The sequence below is a fragment of the Oncorhynchus nerka genome, linkage group LG13, assembly GCF_034236695.1.
Source record: "Oncorhynchus nerka isolate Pitt River linkage group LG13, Oner_Uvic_2.0, whole genome shotgun sequence".
Lineage (NCBI taxonomy): Eukaryota > Metazoa > Chordata > Actinopteri > Salmoniformes > Salmonidae > Oncorhynchus > Oncorhynchus nerka.
Window position 1 is genome coordinate 54714404 of NC_088408.1, and position 18310 is coordinate 54732713.

At 42.7% G+C, this 18310-nt stretch overlaps 1 protein-coding gene across 1 annotated transcript in view; it reads left to right on the forward strand.

Annotated features, from left to right (window-relative positions):
* The window catches only part of grid2 (glutamate receptor, ionotropic, delta 2), a 355133-nt gene that overhangs the window by 219629 nt on the left and 117194 nt on the right, over positions 1-18310 (forward strand). The window contains exons 8-10 of the mRNA XM_065026484.1: positions 430-531; positions 5188-5385; positions 9304-9616. Of these exons, the coding sequence (XP_064882556.1) occupies positions 430-531; positions 5188-5385; positions 9304-9616 (613 nt within the window). The remainder of the gene's footprint in view (positions 1-429; positions 532-5187; positions 5386-9303; positions 9617-18310) is intronic.

Below are 18310 nucleotides of genomic sequence, written 5' to 3' on the forward strand. Positions count from 1 at the left end.
ACTTGATACAAAATATTGTGCAGTAATGTATTCACTGGATCAGTCTGAAACTTTGCACAAACACTGCTGCTATCTGGTTGCCAAACTCTAAATTACACCTAGACTCCTATCTGAAAGTATGGCCTTTCTCTTGCATGTCAAAGATGATTTTTCTTTTTTCTTTTTTAAACATCTTTTGTTTTTGTATGATCTTTTACCAGATCTAATGTGTTATATTCTCCTACATTAATTTAATATTTTCACAAACTGCAAAGTGTTTCCTTTCAAATGGTTTCAAGAATATGCATATCCTTGTTTCAGGTCCTGAACTACAGGTTGTTAAATTTGGGTACGTCATTTCAGGCGTAAATTGAATAAAAGGGTATGATCCTTTTAACATTTTACTTGTAACATGTCACTTGTAAAATGTACTTCCTGCTTGTCTTACAGCTGGCCACCTGGGATCCAGTGCATGGCCTCAATGGAACACTAACTGACAGGAAGTTGGAGAACAACATGAGAGGTGTGGTTCTGCGCGTGGTCACTGTGCTGGTGAGTACTGTACTGTTTGTCTGTATCGGAGTTGGGTGAGGTTGCCCCTAGACACTGATCAGTCGGTCAGTCTAGCATTTTCCCCAATCAGAATTAAAGGTTAGGATTCAGGAGGGGAAGCTGATCCTAGATCTGTACCTAGGACAAATGAATAGAGAATGGCCAAAAGTCCGTATTAGCACGGACAGTGCGATTGAGGGCATCCACTCATTTTATGTATTTAACTGAGTGGGACTTCCAACTTCATTGGCTAATCCCTCCTGGTGACCCTGTTGGAGTAATGTCTAACCAGGGTCATCAGGAGTAATCAGCTAATCATGAAGAAGAAAATTGAAATTGTGGCACTGCCCATGCTGTCATAGACGCTACAATGGCACAGATACAAAGATGACTCCTCTATCTATCTCTATGGGAAATGTCACCAAGTCTGTATACGCCATGAACCTGTATAGTGCTGTTTGATAGACCTGGCATCATAAAGATATCACTTGAAATCCTGCTCAACACTCCCAGATTTAAGTCAGGGTCTGTCTGTTCACAGGCCGTAAGTGAACGGGCACTTCATTAAAAGCGATTTCAGGAGAATGAATTGACACCATGAAGCTCCATTATATTGAGATTTGAGTTTCGCTATCTCGCCTCCAGCACTGATTTGAGTCTCTTGAGTGCTTTAAAGATTCAGAACTTTAAATTCTTCATAATCCAGCTTTGAAGTCTGGGGAGAAGAAAGAGATGATGCTACGACTTTGTGGCTCTCTGTCTTTTTTTTCCTTCCAGATTTTCATCCCTTTCAAAGAGAACATGGAGTACGTTTCTGAACATGATCTATTTTCTCAGAAACGGTGTGGAGGAAAAGGGTGGAATGGGGTGGCGTGTGTGTGTGTGCTCGTGTGTGTTTTCCCAGAGGCACAAGGGAAAGGCTGCAGTACTCACACTGACAAGCCACAGATGGTGGTGGAGACCACTAGAGTATTTATTCTACTCCCTCTTTCTTGCTCCCTCTCCCCTTCTCCTCGGTCTCAATCCTTCTTTGTGTCTGTGTGTGCATGTCTTTGTGTGTTGTGTCTCTCTCTCTCACACAGACACACTCCCTCTCTCTCTCTTGGTCCCTCTCATTCCCTAGACCTCTATGACTGACATCCTCTATGAAGTGCCGCCAGTGAGAATTAGTGTGAAATGTCTAGAGAAGTGTGGACGGACTACCGCTGTATATATGAGAGGTAGTGTATGAAAGATAGGCTACCTTTTGAAGGGTGTGTGGCTACAGTATGTTAGGGCTTTCTGATCTGTAGACCGAGCTCTATGAAGTAGACTGAGCATTGCGGCCATGCCTTAACGCTTTCTTATGTCCTCTGTTTTCTGTGCTTTGTGATGCCCTGAAAGCCATCTGGACAAAAACCTATAAAGTCTATAGTTGGTTGATATTTAGTTGAGTTGTCAAAAACTATTTTTGTAATAAGCCAACCCTTGAATCCTGTCCTTAATCTGTGGTTGAAATCTGGTTAAATGTTTATGTTGACCTTTAAAAAAAAATATCCATTGATGTTCAATGTCAGTATGTTATACCAAATGACCGGTGGGATTATACCCAATGACCCCCCCCCCCCCCCCCCCTCCCCGCCACTGTGATCTGTAAATATATGTTTTTATTTCAACCAATCAACTTATCATGGTCAATCGATCTGCTCATTGGCTAATTAAGTGCCAATTAGATCTCATTAGCAACACTCCCAATAAATCCTGTTGGTGACCAATTGATTTGATGAGGACTGTATTGACTGTTTAAGTGCAGGGGGGAGTGGGGTAACCTGAAAGGGAGCCTCCACTATTCCATGAGGCCCTGTGCTCTCCTAAAATCCATACTATGTGGCTATAAACTGTTCTCCATGGTAGTGAACCACAGGGATTAGCAGTGCATTGTGAATGGCACAGAGCGAGTGGCACCTAACGGCCCATCAACCCAGGCAAGCTGTATCCCTCCCTGGCCTGACATAATCTCCAGCTCTGTTCTCTCTGCTCAGAGACTGTGGAATAATAACACCAGTAACAACCTGTAAAGTGTTATTTAAAGCACAGGGCCACACCAGTCACCCATTGATTTACTGCCTTCGCATAGAGGCCTTTTTAGCGATGATCTATTTGAGTGGAAAATTGCCATTTCCAGCTCAAATGTTACGTAAGATATGAGGGTGTACATCTATAGAAAGGGGTATGGGGACTTGGGGGGCGCCAGAAGAATTGTTGACGAGGGCTGGGTTGCAAACAAGGCATATGTTAGGGGAGACGGACTTCAGTCAATAAAACCTGCAGGCTGAGAGGATGCCTCCCTCTCTCCTGATGGCTAATGGGCAATGGAGTCCCCAGGCCTTACTCGGGAGCTGTAGTGCAGAGAGAGAGTATTCCACACCCCCATGGCCCCCATCAGGCAGAGCAGAAGCCGCAGTGCAGTGAGTACAGGCCAGGGTCAGGGGATGTGGGCTGTCTAGACGATTTTGCTGAGCCCCTCGGGTCTGGATAGGGGACTTTGCTGGTGCCATTAATATGTGCACTGTGTGGCTGATGGCAGTCTGATGGCAGTGAGACTGTTGTGGCTGTAGAGATTCTATAGAGATGCAAGATCTGATAGGCCCCAAGCTGGACAACCAGTGTCAAGGTGAAGAACTGTAGCCTTATGTCTGTGTCCCAAATGTCACCCTATTCTCTATGGAGTGCGCTGTGGTCTAGTCAAAAGTAGTGCACTAAATAGGGAATAGGATGCCATTTGGGACGCAAATATGTGTTATGGACACTTAGTGTGCAAAGACCTTCCCTCCAGTCCAGAGCCACACACATCATGCACTTTGACTGTGTACACACATGTACCCACCAGAGTTGGGGTCATTCCATTTGAATTCCAATCAATTCAGAAAGTGAACCCAATTCCAATTCCACATTTTCCTCATTGTCCTGGCACACCAATGGTGGAACCAGCTTCTGAAAAGGTATTTGAAACCCTACCTCTTCAAAAATATAATAACCCCCCCCCCAAAAAAAAAAAATTAAAAACATTTTGTAAACTATCACTTGCACACCCCCTTACTAGCTCTGACTTTTCTGATAGCTACTTTATTGATAAAAACATGTACTTACTCTGACTGTGATATGCGGTTGTCCCACCTAGGTATCTTAAAATGAGTGCACTAACTGTGTCACTCTGGATAAGAGCGTCTGCTAAATTACTCAAATGTAAATTGGAGAGAATTGGAATTTCACTTCCTGAATCAAATGTAATTGGTACCCACATCAAATGTAATTGGTACCCACCAAACAAGTACTATATATATATTGTAGACACACAAGCATGTATGCACACATGCATGCACATATATACACACACACACACACACACACACACACACACACACTGCTTCCCGCTGGGATATATACACTCGAATAGGGAACTAAACAGTCTCACATTCATGTAGTGCACATCCTACTGTAATAATGTAGAAAACATGCTGTCACAGAGGTACATGTGGAATGTTTCACACTTATTACATAATTATTTTTTCATTGCCGAGAAAGTTCCCCTGCAACAGGGTGATCAAATTAAGATCCTACATCTGCATGTTAACAGAATTTGTAATTTAGCCTATTAAACACAAACACTGTTTGAAGTGTGAATTAGGCAGGCCTGATGCCGAAAAAGAAAGCAAATGATTGCCTACTTTACCCATATTTTATTTTTGCAATAAAAGTACTGTGCAGTTCCAGTAGTTAGCTACACCGCTTCATAGCAAAAAAAGTAATTAACTAATGAAAACACTACCTAGATTTGAATTTAGTTAAACTACCACCAAGCTACTGCAAAATGAAGTTACATTACTAGATGAACTACATGTAGTTCACTACTACCCAACACTGCATACACACGTCAGGTTGTGGTTGGGGCTATAGAGCGTACAGAGTAGTGCGGTAGGCAGGTAAGAGTCACGGTGTGTGGTGTGGGGGGTCACTCTCTGATTGATGGTGCCTCATGGCTACAGTGGGAGTTGGCATGCACGTCCACGCTCCCACTAATAGCTTATTGAGCGACGGGGGCCAGTGAGGATTCAAAAACACTGGCTTAATGTGCAGACCATGTGTAGTCAATAACATCACCTAGGTAATACATCTGCCTGACATATTCCCAGAAATATTTCAGTTATCAATAGGGATTTATTAAAGAGAATGGAAGACAGGGAGAGAAAGGGCTACTGCTTCTGCGTTTCGGCAGATAGTCGAGACACTGTGCAGGATGACAATTAAGGTGGAAAGTGGAGTGTGGTCATATTTCTCTCTCTCTTTCTTTCTCACCTCTCTCTCTCGCTCTCTCACTCTCTCTCTGTTCTCTTTCCCTGACTCTCTCTCTTTCTCTCTGTCTCTCTTTTGCTATCTCTCGGTAATGTTACTGTCTGTTTGGTGTGTGTAAAACAATGCCGTTGACCTCTAGTATTATTACACCAACTTAGTGACATTGCGGTAAAACACAGCAGGATTTAATAAGTTAACTAAAGAAGCATAGATACATGGATTGTGATAAAGGACAGATGTGGTGGATACACAGGAAAACCTGTGGTACAGTAGTGGCAGATGGAAGTGTGACAATTATACATTATTTGACTTTGTCAACTGCAGGAGGAGCCCTTTGTGATGGTGTCAGAGAATGTCCTTGGGAAGCCAAAGAAGTACCAAGGCTATTCCATCGACGTGCTGGATGCTCTCTCCAACTACCTGGGCTTCAAGTACGAGATCTACGTGGCCCCTGACCATAAGTATGGGAGCCAACAGGCTGACGGGGTCTGGAACGGACTAATCGGAGAGTTGGTTGCTAAGGTGAGAGACTGTGGCTCTGTCCCAAATGGCAGCCTACTCCCTATATAGTGCACTACTTTTGACCAGAGCCCTATGTGCTTCAACGCTATGTCCAAATGGAATGAACTAACAATAACACGTAGAATAATCCCAGTTTATTGGGATGAATATGATTTCAGAGCTATTGTCTGTGTTCATCAATGTACAAAACCTTCCTTGCAGGAAACCCTCCTCCCATCAATCCGTCTATCCATCTATCCACCTTCATCACCTCAACCAAAATCGGTCTACTTTACGAGGAGGAGGAGCAGTGTATATAAAACGTAATAAACTCTCATCCGTACACAATGCTCTATAATCTCTTATCAGAGGAAAGTAATTACAAACATGCAGCGATTAGGAATGACTGGCTTGGTAAACTGGCTTGTTTTTTTAGAGTTGACATAGTTTCTATCCACAGTGTTGTTAGCTATTCACCCTGCCGGTGCAAATAGTGGAATAAGAGTCTGTCCAACAGCCAGACAAACGAAAAGGCAAAGCTGTAAACACTTGGAGGTCAGCAGACCATTTTCAGGACCATTACCCATCACCTCTTGCTGTTTTCCCCTTTTCCGACTCTTTTTGATTCCAAATGCCATTCTACACTGATTCCAACACTGCCGCTTCCAATTTTCTTCCTTAATTAAATGAGCGCTTCTGGGAATATGCCTGTGCGTAAGACTACAAACACAGGCCAAAGGGAAAAATGTTAATATAATTTTTGTCGTATTACCTTTGCCTCTATTCCTTTAGGCATATTGTGATTTTTTTGGGGCTCCCGAGTGGTGCAGCGGTCTAAGGCACTGCATCTCAATGCGAGAGGTGTCACTACGGTCCCCAGTTCGAATCCAGGCTGTATCACATCTGGCTGTGATTGGGAGTCCCATAGGGAAGCGCACAATTGGCCCAGCATCGTCTGGGTTTGGCCAGGGTAGGCGGTCACTGTAAATAATAATTTGACTAACTTGCCTAGTTAAATGAAGGTTCAAAAAGAGTGTCTGGAATGATACAGAGGATACAGGTACATTGTTATTCATTCTTCAAGGATATTATTATTATAATACTTTTTTTACATGTTTTTTTAGGGGGTAGATCAGCTTCAATATTGCAGAAAGATTGATGTGTACTGCATAATTTCCAATCCCCCAAATATATATATATATTTGTAAATATATACAAAATATATATTTTATATACAGTAGCAGTCAAAGGTTTGGACACACCTACTCATTCAAGGGTTTTTCTTTCTTCATACTATTTTCTGGTAGAATAATAGTGAAGACATCAACATTGTGAAATAACACATATGGAATCATGTAGTAACAAAAAAAGTGTTAAACTAATCCAAATATATTTTTCAAATGTTATATCCTTCAAAGTAGCCACCCGTTGCCTTGATGACAGCTTTGCACACTCTTGGCATTCTCTCAACCAGCTTCACCTGGAATGCTCCAACAGTCTTGATGGAGCTCCCACATATGCTAAGCACTTGTTGGTTGCTTTTCCTTCACTCTGCGGTCCAACTCATCCCATACCATCTCAATTAGGTTGAGGTTGGGTGATTGTGGAGGCCAGGTCATCTGATGCATCACTCCATCTCTCCTTCTTGGTCAACTAGCCCTTACACAGCCTGGAGGTGTGTTGGGTCATTGTCCTGTTGAAAAACAATAGTCCCATTAAGCGCAAACCAGATGGGATGGCGTATCGCTGCGGAAGGCTGTGGTTGCCATGCTGGTTAAGTGTGCCTTGAATTTAAAAAAAAGTCACTGACAGTGTCACCAGTAAAGCACCCACACACCATCACAACTCCTTCTCCATGCAGTCTCCTCTGAACAGTTGATGTTGAGATGTGTCTGTTATTTGAACTCTGTGGCCTGCAATTTCTGAGGCTCGTAACTCTAATGAACTTATCCTCTGCAGTAGAAGTAACTCTGGGTCTTCCTTTCTTGTGGCAGTCCTCATGAGAGCCAGTTTCATCATAGCGTTTGATGGTTTTTGCGACATGTGCTGCGTACAGTAAATGACCATTTCTGCCTGTTTAAGCATGTTGTTTCCTTACCAGACCGTGAAATGAGCTAATTAAGTCAACAGTGATTAATTGTGTGTGTGTGTGTGTGTGTGTGTGTGTGGTAAAGTAACATCAGCTCTTCCTACCCCATGTGGGAACTATCACTAGTTTTTTCCTCATTAAACTAATCTGCTAGTGCTAGTTCTGGAGCTATAACTAGGAGGGCATTCCAAATGGCACCCAATTCCCTTTATCCTGCACTACCTTTCATTTAAAGTAGTCTACTATAAAGAGAATAGGTTGCAATTTGGGATGCAAACCAGATGTGTGAACAGTTCTAGTTCGGTTCGGAATAACCCACACTGAAACTCGTCGACACCATTTAGATGTGGAGTCATTCATATTCTCACACAGTTGTATGTTATTCACTTGATGTCAGCTGGTAGGAGCTATTTCACCCCTGGTATTGAATAAAAACAGAGCGAAGGGGAAGTAGTACTCTGTTCTTATGTTAGTCATAAGGTGTGTCCCAGGTGGCACCCAATTCCCTATTTAGTGCTTTATTTTTGACCAGAATCTTATGGTCCCTGGTCAAAAGTAGTGCACTATATAGGACAAACCTTACTAATATTGAGTTGCACCTCCTTTTGCCCTCAGAAGCTTTTGCCCTCAGAATAGCCTCATGTGTCGGCCCATGTTGACTCCAATGCGTCACACTATTGTGTCATATTGCTGGTTGTCCTCTGGGTGGTGGACCATTCTTGATACACACGGGATACTGTTGAGCGTGAAAACCCCAGCAGCGTTGCAGTTCTTGACACAGTCAAACTGGTGCACTTAACTATTTTGTCTTGCCCATTCACCCTCTGATTGGCACGCATACCTAATCAACGTCTCAATAGTCTCAAGGCTTAAAATCCCATTTTAACCTGTCTCCTCCCCTTCATCTACACTGATTGAAGTGGATTTAACAAGTGACATCAATAAGGGATCATATTTTTCACCTGGATTCACCTGGTTAGTCTATGTAATGGAAAGAGCCGGTGCTCCTTATGTTTTGTACACTCAGTGTATATAGTATTTGCACACAGCGTCTTATAATAATGAGACACAACGTGTGGGAGGAAATTAAATTAGCCTTAGTGGGTTTATAGCTGACCCTGGCCTGCATATAGCTGACCCCCCCCCCCCCCCCACACACACACGAATATCGTGAGGTTATCAGTTATAGTAGGACCGTGGCATTCTAATTCAGGCTCTCTGATTGGCTTAGTGGCTTAATGACCTATTGAGGTACCCTCATCCTCCGGGTTTCTTCCTAAAAACAATTTCTTGAAGATGACTGAACTCCTCCTACGCTCACACTATGACTCCCAGCCATATTCATCTCCATAACCTCTGCTTCTCATCAATACAATAGACAGTCACACAGAAAATGGCAATCCCTCAATATACCGATGCAGTCTCTAGGTAATTAACATGGTATTGTCTTTTCCCCTATCCGTCTCGTCTGAGAAGTGTGTGAGTATTAAGTGTGTCAGATAGCGAGTGTGGAGTCGATATGTGTCTGTTTTGACAAAAGAAAGGAGAGGAGGACTGTGATCATCAGCAGCGACAGAATAGCCATGGCAGGAAGCAGATGTGATTCTATTGATGTACGCATGAATGAAATGAATGTCTAAAATCAGAACTCCGAGCAGTTTCATTTCTCATAACCCTCCTCCTTAACCACGGAACCTGTTGGATGCAGTGATTTCTGATGTGTGTGTTCACATAATCTCATTATTCTCTTGAATTCCACACACCTTTAATCTTGGCATTAATGAATCATTGTTTGTGTGTGCGTGCGTTTGCGTGTGTGTGTGTGTCCATGGGTGTGTTTTGTTTTCCAGCGTGCTGACATGGGTCTCTCGGCTCTCACCATCACACCAGAGCGGGAGAGTGTGGTGGACTTTACCACGCGCTACATGGACTACTCGGTGGGCGTGCTGCTCAGGAAGGCTGAACGCACCGTGGACATGTTCGCCTGCCTGGCGCCCTTTGACCTGTCGCTATGGGCATGCATCGCGGGCACGGTGCTACTGGTGGGCATACTGGTCTACCTGCTCAATTGGCTCAACCCGCCGCGCCTGCCCATGGGCTCCGTCTCCTCCACCACCCTCTACAACTCCATGTGGTTTGTCTACGGATCATTCGTCCAGCAGGGTGAGTTCATTTTTGTTGGTATACTTTTGTTTTCTTTAGAAATGTATTTTCATCACCTGGTGTGCAATGTGTACCCTTTACTATCCCTGTTTTTAATAGATTCATTGTTGTTTAAAAAAAAATGTGAGTATTGCAAGGGGATGGGTTTATGTTGAAGAGAAATAGAGAGAAAGTGAAACAGGTGGGAGAAGAGAGAGAGAAGTGTTTGTCAGAGTCGTGTGTATCGGTGGCAGGGAAGTCAGGCGCAGGGGAATCAAACTGAGTGTAATGGAGTATTTAATAACAGCTAAACGAAACATACTCCAAACACTAAATGTAACAATAAACAAAATGGGTATGAGGACCCGTCGCGCACCAATACAAAAACCAACACAACACTGAATAACAAACAATCTCTGACAAAGACATGAGGGGGAACAGAGGGTTAAATACACAACAGGTAACGAATGGGATTGAAACCAGGTGTGTAGGAAGACAAGACAATACCAATGGAAAATGAAAAATGGATCAATGATGGCTAGAAGACCGGTGACGTCGACCGCCGAGCACCGCCCGAACAAGGGGAGGCTTTGACTTCGGTAGAAGTCGTGACAGTGTTGGATGTGTAGAGGGAATGAGAGACAACAACATGGTGACGGTTGTCTTTCAGCTTTCTTTCAAAGGTCAGGCTGAAATCCATTTCTCTGGATTTGAGGAAAAGAGGTGAGCTTAGGGAAAATAGAAGAAAGCAAAGAAGAAGCAGAGAGAGATAATGGCATTGACTAAGTTTTTTTTTCAGAGTGCGATTAGTATTTGTTATTATATATGCTCAAGGACTCAGATTAGTACATTTTGGGCCACATTAATTATGCAAATTCTGGGAATGATTTTAGAGTTGGTGGAATATTTTATTTTGAATGAGCTGCCGATGAGCTCACAGCAAAACAAGCAAATTCTCAATCTACATTTGACTAATGCCGGTAATGATGATCATGATAAATGCTAATTGTTCCCTTTTATTCACAATCGATCTTCTTTTAGTTGTAATTACACTTAAGTCATCTAGTCATTATCAAATTATTAGTAAACCAATTCTCACCTCAGTATCAACAACGAGGCAAGGAGATGCAGGAGAGCCTTGGTCAATTGTGGCTCATTATGCGTTGAATAGACATCAACATCCCAAGGCTCAGTTCATGCGTAAATACACACATAGGCTGCGTTTACACAGGCAGTACAACTCTGATACAGTGCCTTGCGAAAGTATTCGGCCCCCTTGAACTTTGCGACCTTTTGCCACATTTCAGGCTTCAAACATAAAGATATAAAACTGTATTTTTTTGTGAAGAATCAACAACAAGTGGGACACAATCATGAAGTGGAACAACATTTATTGGATATTTCTAACTTTTTTAACAAATCAAAAACGGAAAAATTGGGCGTGCAAAATTATTCAGCCCCCTTAAGTTAATACTTTGTAGCGCCACCTTTTGCTGCGATTACAGCTGTATGTCGCTTGGGGTATGTCTCTATCAGTTTTGTACATCGAGAGACTGAAATTTTTTCCCATTCCTCCTTGCAAAACAGCTCGAGCTCAGTGAGGTTGGATGGAGAGCATTTGTGAACAGCAGTTTTCAGTTCTTTCCACAGATTCTCGATTGGATTCAGGTCTGGACTTTGACTTGGCCATTCTAACACCTGGATATGTTTATTTTTTAACCATTCCATTGTAGAATTTGCTTTATGTTTTGGATCATTGTCTTGTTGGAAGACAAATCTCCGTCCCAGTCTCAGGTCTTTTGCAGACTCCATCAGGTTTTCTTCCAGAATGGTCCTCTATTTGGCTCCATCCATCTTCCCATCACTTTTAACCATCTTCCCTATCCCTGCTGAAGAAAAGCAGGCCCAAACCATGATGCTGCCACCACCATGTTTGACAGTGGGGATGGTGTGTTCAGGGTGTTGCTTTTACGCCAAACATAACGTTTTGCATTGTTGCCAAAAAGTATAATTTTGGTTTCATCTGACCAGAGCACCTTCTTCCACATGTTTGGTGTGTCTCCCAGGTGGCTTGTGGCAAACTTTAAACAACACTTTTTATGGATATCTTTAAGAAATGGCTTTCTTCTTGCCACTCTTCCATAAAGGCCAGATTTGTGCAATATACGACTGATTGTTGTCCTATGGACAGAGTCTCCCACCTCAGCTGTAGATCTCTGCAGTTCATCCAGAGTGATCTTTGGCCTCTTGGCTGCATCTCTGATCAGTCTTCTCCTTGTATGAGCTGAAAGTTTAGAAGGACGGCCAGTTCTTGGTAGATTTGCAGTGGTCTGATACTCCTTCCATTTCAATATTATCGCTTGCACAGTGCTCCTTGGGATGTTTAAAGCTTGGGAAATCTTTTTGTATCCAAATCCGGCTTTAAACTTCTTCACAACAGTATCTCGGACCTGCCTGGTGTGTTCCTTGTTCTTCATGATGCTCTCTGCGCTTTTAACGGACCTCTGAGACTATCACAGTGCAGGTGCATTTATACGGAGACTTGATTACACACAGGTGGATTGTATTTATCATCCTTAGTCATTTAGGTCAACATTGGATCATTCAGAGATCCTCACTGAACTTCTGGAGAGAGTTTGCTGCACTGAAAGTAAAGGGGCTGAATAATTTTGCACGCCCAATTTTTCAGTTTTTGATTTGTTAAAAAAGTTTGAAATATCCAATAAATGTCGTTCCACTTCATGATTGTGTCCCACTTCTTGTTGATTCTTCACAAAAATATACAATATATGTTTGAAGCCTGAAATGTGGCAAAGGGTCGCAAAGTTCAAGGGGGCCGAATACTTTCGCAAGGCACTGTATTTTTTTCCCCTATTGACAAATCACATCATCTCCGATAAAGATTTGATGTGAAAAGATCTGATGTGATTGGTCAAAAGACCAACAAGTGGAAAAAAAGATCATAAACGGACTGCCTGTGTAAACGCAGCCATTGAGACACACAGACACAATGACAAACACACACAGAATTACACACAAGCACACACACACTATGCTGGCGGGGATACTGTTATTTAAATACTCTGTCCCAAACCTCTTCAGTATCCTGACACATCCCAAATAACACCCTATTCCCTGTATACAGTATTTAGTGCACTACTAATGACCAGGGCTCATGGGGATCTGGTCAAAATATATGCTCTATATAGGGAATAGGGTGCCATTTGGGTCTCAGACATTGTCCTCAGGGGTGAATTGATTTGGAGGTCATCAGTACACAACAACATCCCAGATAGAGTCTGAAGATGGGCGATTCCACGCAAGCAGAAGCGGAAATTATTTTAAGTATCTCTGATTGTCCTTGCAATTCTCTCATATACACTTAATTGAGAGAAAGGATGCTTTTTACCTTTTTAGATCTACAGTTTATTTGTCACGTGCGCCGAATTCAACAGGTGTAGGTAGACCTTACAGTGAAATTCTTACTTACAGGCTCTAACCAACAGTGCAAAAAAGGTATTAGGTGAACGATAGGTAAGTAAAGAAATAAAAACAACAGTAAAAAGACAGTGGAAAATAACAGTAGCAAGGCTATATACAGTAGCGAGGCTATATACAGGCAATGGTTAGTCGGGCTGATTGAGGTAGTATGTACATGTAGATATAGTTAAAGTGACTATGCATATACAGTATGATGAACAGAGAGTAGCAGTAGCGTAAAAGAGGGGTTGGCGGGTGGTGGGTGGCAGGACACAATGCCGATAGCCCGGTTAGCCATTTGATTACATGTTCAGGAGTCTTATGGCTTGGGGGTGAAAACTGCTAAGAAGCCTTTTTGTCCTAGACTTGGCACTCCGGTACCGCTTACCATGCAGTAGTAGAGAGAACAGTCTATGACTGGGGTGACTTGCCAATTTTTAGGGCAGACAGCGTAGGCCCAGTGATGTACTGGGCCATACGAACTACCCTCCGTAGTGCCTTGCGGTCGACTAGTTGCCGTACCAGGCAGTGATGCAACCAGGATGCTCTCGATGTTGCAGCTGTAGAACCTTTTGAGGATCTGAGGACCCATGCCAAATATTTTTTGTTTCCTGCGGAGGAATAGGCTTTGTCGTGCCCTCTTCACGACTGTCTTGGTGTGTTTGGACCATTATAGTTTGTTGTTGATGTGGACACCAAGGGACTTGAAGCTCTCAACCTGCTTCACTACAGCCCCGTCGATGAGAATGGGGACGTGCTCGGTCCTCCTTTTCCTGTAGTCCACAATCATCTCCTTAGTCTTAGTTACGTTGAGGGTTAGGTTGTTATTCTGGCACCACCGGGCCAGGTCTCTGACCTCGTCCCTATAGGAGGAGAATACATGCCTCCTGTAAGACTCTATTATCTGTGAACCGTACATGATACAGACAACATATTGGTGTCATTATAGTCCTTTTAGTGTGCATTAACATATGGAGTATTTCTAGATTGTGAAAAATAATGTTTCACATGAACATTAAAAATATTAATATGAATATCTCAAAACTACCCTTTTTGATTTTTTTAATTTTAAGACATATTGTTGGGAACAATATACTCGACAAGTACATCCAATTTCAAAAGTGGGCTCTCTGCCCACTGAAGTTCTGATTAATTTTATGAGCACCACCAACACACTGAATGTTAAATGTATTCAATGGGAACTCCCTCTGCTGGTGATTTGCTGATTGTGCAATCCTAAAGGAGGAATGTGATTGGTTAATGACATTTAATGCCAGTCAGTGGAGGCTCCTCAGAGGAAGATAAGGAGGACAATCCTCCTCAGTGAATTTATTTAAATTTTTTCAGTGAAACATTTTTTTTTTTTAATCATTTTTAGAAAAAACTTTACTAATTATATTCACGTTACCAAATCATTGATTTAAATACAGTGTTTCGCAACGAAGGTCTACAGTAGCCTCAACAGCACTCTGTAGGGTTGCACCATGGTGTAGCTGAAGGACAGCTAGTTTCTGTCTTCCTCTGGGTATATGGACTTCAATACAAAACCTATGATGCTCATGGTTCTCACCCTCTTCCATAGACTTACGCAGTAATTATGACAACTCCCAGAGGACGTCCTCCAACCTATCAGAGCTCTTGCAGCATGAACTGAGATGTTGTCAACCCAATCAAAGGATCAGAGAATTCATCTAGAACTGAAAGCAAAATCTACAGCTAACTAGCACTGCAGTTAATAAAATGTGGTGAGTAGTTGACTCAAATAGAGAGAAAGACAATAGTTGAACAGTTTTGAACAATATACATTTCTTTAAAAAAATATATCTTTCACTTAGCTAGCGAATGCAGCTAGCTAGTTTAGAATACTCAAACACCCGGCTCAAACAGAGAGGGATGCTAGCTGAAGATGCGAGAAGTAATTATACAATGAACCAAATGATAATGCTTGTATGTGGCTACTATGAAAGTGACTGTGTTTGCGTTGTGAAAATTTCATGCAACTTCCCGCATTTGTTTACTGTGAACACTGAAGCTGTACGTGTTTTAATTGACTGTTTAAACAGTGGCCATGTAGGCTACTGTGGCTATTCGATCATAATGTAGTCCTACCAGACTGGCCTACCATGGAAATAGGGGTTCTATCATTCAGCCTACAGTAGCAGCCAATGTGTGGTGTTTACACTTTTGGGAGAAAAAAAACATGCTGGGCTTGACATTAACCTGTTTATCCACTTGTCCTCCAGACAAGGATGTGACTGAACATTTTGTACTGTTTGATGCAAGAAACCACTTATTCCCATACTATTATTGTTATGCAAAGCGACACAGGAGAACCCAAAAGAGCAGACTCAGATGAGGAAACAGGGATGAATGAACCAAAATATTTATTGTTGCACAGAGAGATATGGAGTGCAGGTCCGGGGTAGCTCGGATGAGTTGCAGAAAAAAACAGATGTGGAGACTGAGGTTGGAATTGGCTGAGTAGAACAGGGTAAAAAGGGCCTGAGGGGAATCCAAGGTAGTGGCAGTGAGTAAAATCCAGAGCAAGGTAGTTGGGTGGTGAGATGTGGAACAGGAGACAGGAGCCAGAGACAGAGCAGTGACTGCAATGAGCGGATAAACCAAATCAAATCAAATGTATTTATATAGCCCTTCGTACATCAGCTGATATCTCACAGTGCTCTACAGAAACCCAGCCTAAAACCCCAAACAGCAAGCAATGCAGGTGTAGAAGCACGGTGGCTAGGAAAAACTCCCTAGAAAGGCCAAAACCTAGGAAGAAACCTAGAGAGGAACCAGGCTATGTGGGGTGGCCAGTCCTCTTCTGGTTGTGCCGGGTGGAGATTATAAATCAAATCAAATCAATTTTCATTTGTCACATACACATGGTTAGCAGATGTTAATGCGAGTGTAGCGAAATGCTTGTGCTTCTAGTTCCGACAATGCAGTAATAACCAACAAGTAATCTAACTAACAATTCCAAAACTACTGTCTTATACACACAAATGTAAGGGGATAAATAATATGTACATAAAGATATATGAATGAGTGATGGTACAGAGCGGCATAGGCAAGATACAGTAGATGGTATCGGGTACAGTATATACATATGAGATGAGTATGTAAACAAAGTGGCATAGTTAAAGTGGCTAGTGATACATGTATTACATAAAGATGCAGTAGATGATACAGTACAGTATATACGTATACATATGAGATGAATAATGTAGGGTATGTAAACATTATATTAGGTAGCATTGTTTAAAGTGGCTAGTGATATATTTTACATAATTTCCCATCAATTCCCATTATTAAAGTGGCTGGAGTTGGGTCAGTGTCAATGACAGTGTGTTGGCAGCAGCCACTCAATGTTAGTGGTGGCTGTTTAACAGTCTGATGGCCTTGAGATAGAAGCTGTTTTTCAGTCTCTCGGTCCCAGCTTTGATGCACCTGTACTGACCTCGCCTTCTGGATGATAGCGGGGTGAACAGGCAGTGGCTCGGGTGGTTGTTGTCCTTGATGATCTTTATGGCCTTCCTGTAACATCGGGTGTTGTAGGTGTCCTGGAGGGCAGGTAGTTTGCCCCCGGTGATACGTTGTGCAGACCTCACTACCCTCTGGAGAGCCTTACGGTTGTGGGCGGAGCAGTTGCCATACCAGGCGGTGATACAGCCCGCCAGGATGCTCTCGATTGTGCATCTGTAGAAGTTTGTGAGTGCTTTTGGTGACAAGCCGAATTTCTTCAGCCTCCTGAGGTTGAAGAGGCGCTGCTGCGCCTTCTTCACGATGCTGTCTGTGTGGGTGGACCAATTCAGTTTGTCTGTGATGTGTATGCCGAGGAACTTAAAACTTGCTACCCTCTCCACTACTGTTCCATCGATGTGGATAGGGGGGTGTTCCCTCTGCTGTTTCCTGAAGTCCACAATCATCTCCTTAGTTTTGTTGACGTTGAGTGTGAGGTTATTTTCCTGACACCACACTCCGAGGGCCCTCACCTCCTCCCTGTAGGCCGTCTCGTCATTGTTGGTAATCAAGCCTACCACTGTTGTGTCGTCTGCAAACTTGATGATTGAAACAGAACAGATGTTCAAATGTTCATAAATGACCAGCATGGTCCAATAATAATAAGGCAGAACAGTTGAAACTGGAGCAGCAGCACGGCCAGGTGGACTGGGGACAGCAAGGAGTCATCATGTCAGGTAGTCCTGAGGCATGGTCCTAGGGCTCCGACACAAACTACTGCAGCATAAATACTGGAGGCTGAGACAGGAGGGGTCAGGAGACAGTGTGGCCCCATCCGAGGACACCCCCGGACAGGGCCAAACAGGAAGGATATAACCCCACCCACTTTGCCAAAGCACAGCCCCCACACCACATAAACGGTGTCAGGCAGCGAAACAGGCACAGCAGAGTAACAGGATCGTGAGTACTAATAAATGGCTAGAATCATGAACTGACTGAGCAGAGATTACGATCTGGCAGAGTGGAAGTGGCAGGACATGTAGAGTATTTTTAGAGGTCTTGATTATGGAACGAGTTGCAGCTGGTAGGGATCTGCTCTGACTCCAGCACACCTGTCTCCAACCACACAATCACAAAGAGAGGGAGAGAGCGAGAGAGAGAGAGAGTGAGTGTACAGGGGGAGTAACTGTAGATCAAGAAGACACCGGATGAACACCAGAGGGCGTAGCAGGAGCAGATGTGACAATTATTGCAGAGAATCCGGCAAATTATGCTACCCTCTGCCTATTGGCTACTAAGCTTATTCAAGCCTGTCTCAAAATACAACACTTCCCCTTTAAGACATAGAATAAAGCCCTTTTCCTGACTTGCTTTTCAAAGATGGCTAGAAATGTACACATTTTGTGCTCTTGTGGGAACTCAAGTAAAAGTGATTCACCCAGTAAAATACTACTTGAGTAAAAGTCTAAAAGTATTTGCTTTTAAATATACTTAAGTATCAAAAGTAAATATAATTGCTAACACACAGTGCATTCGGAAAGTATTCAGACCCCTTAACTTTTTCCACATTTTGTTATGTAAATGTGTTATTTACGTTTTTATTTTTAAACATTTGCAAACATTTCTAAAAATCTGTTTTGCTTTGTTATCATGGGGTATTGTGTGTAGATTGTTGAGGGGGGAAAACGATTTCATCAATTTTAGAATAAGGCTGTAATGTAACAAAATGTGGAAAAATTTGAATTTGAATACTTTCTGAATGCACTGTATACT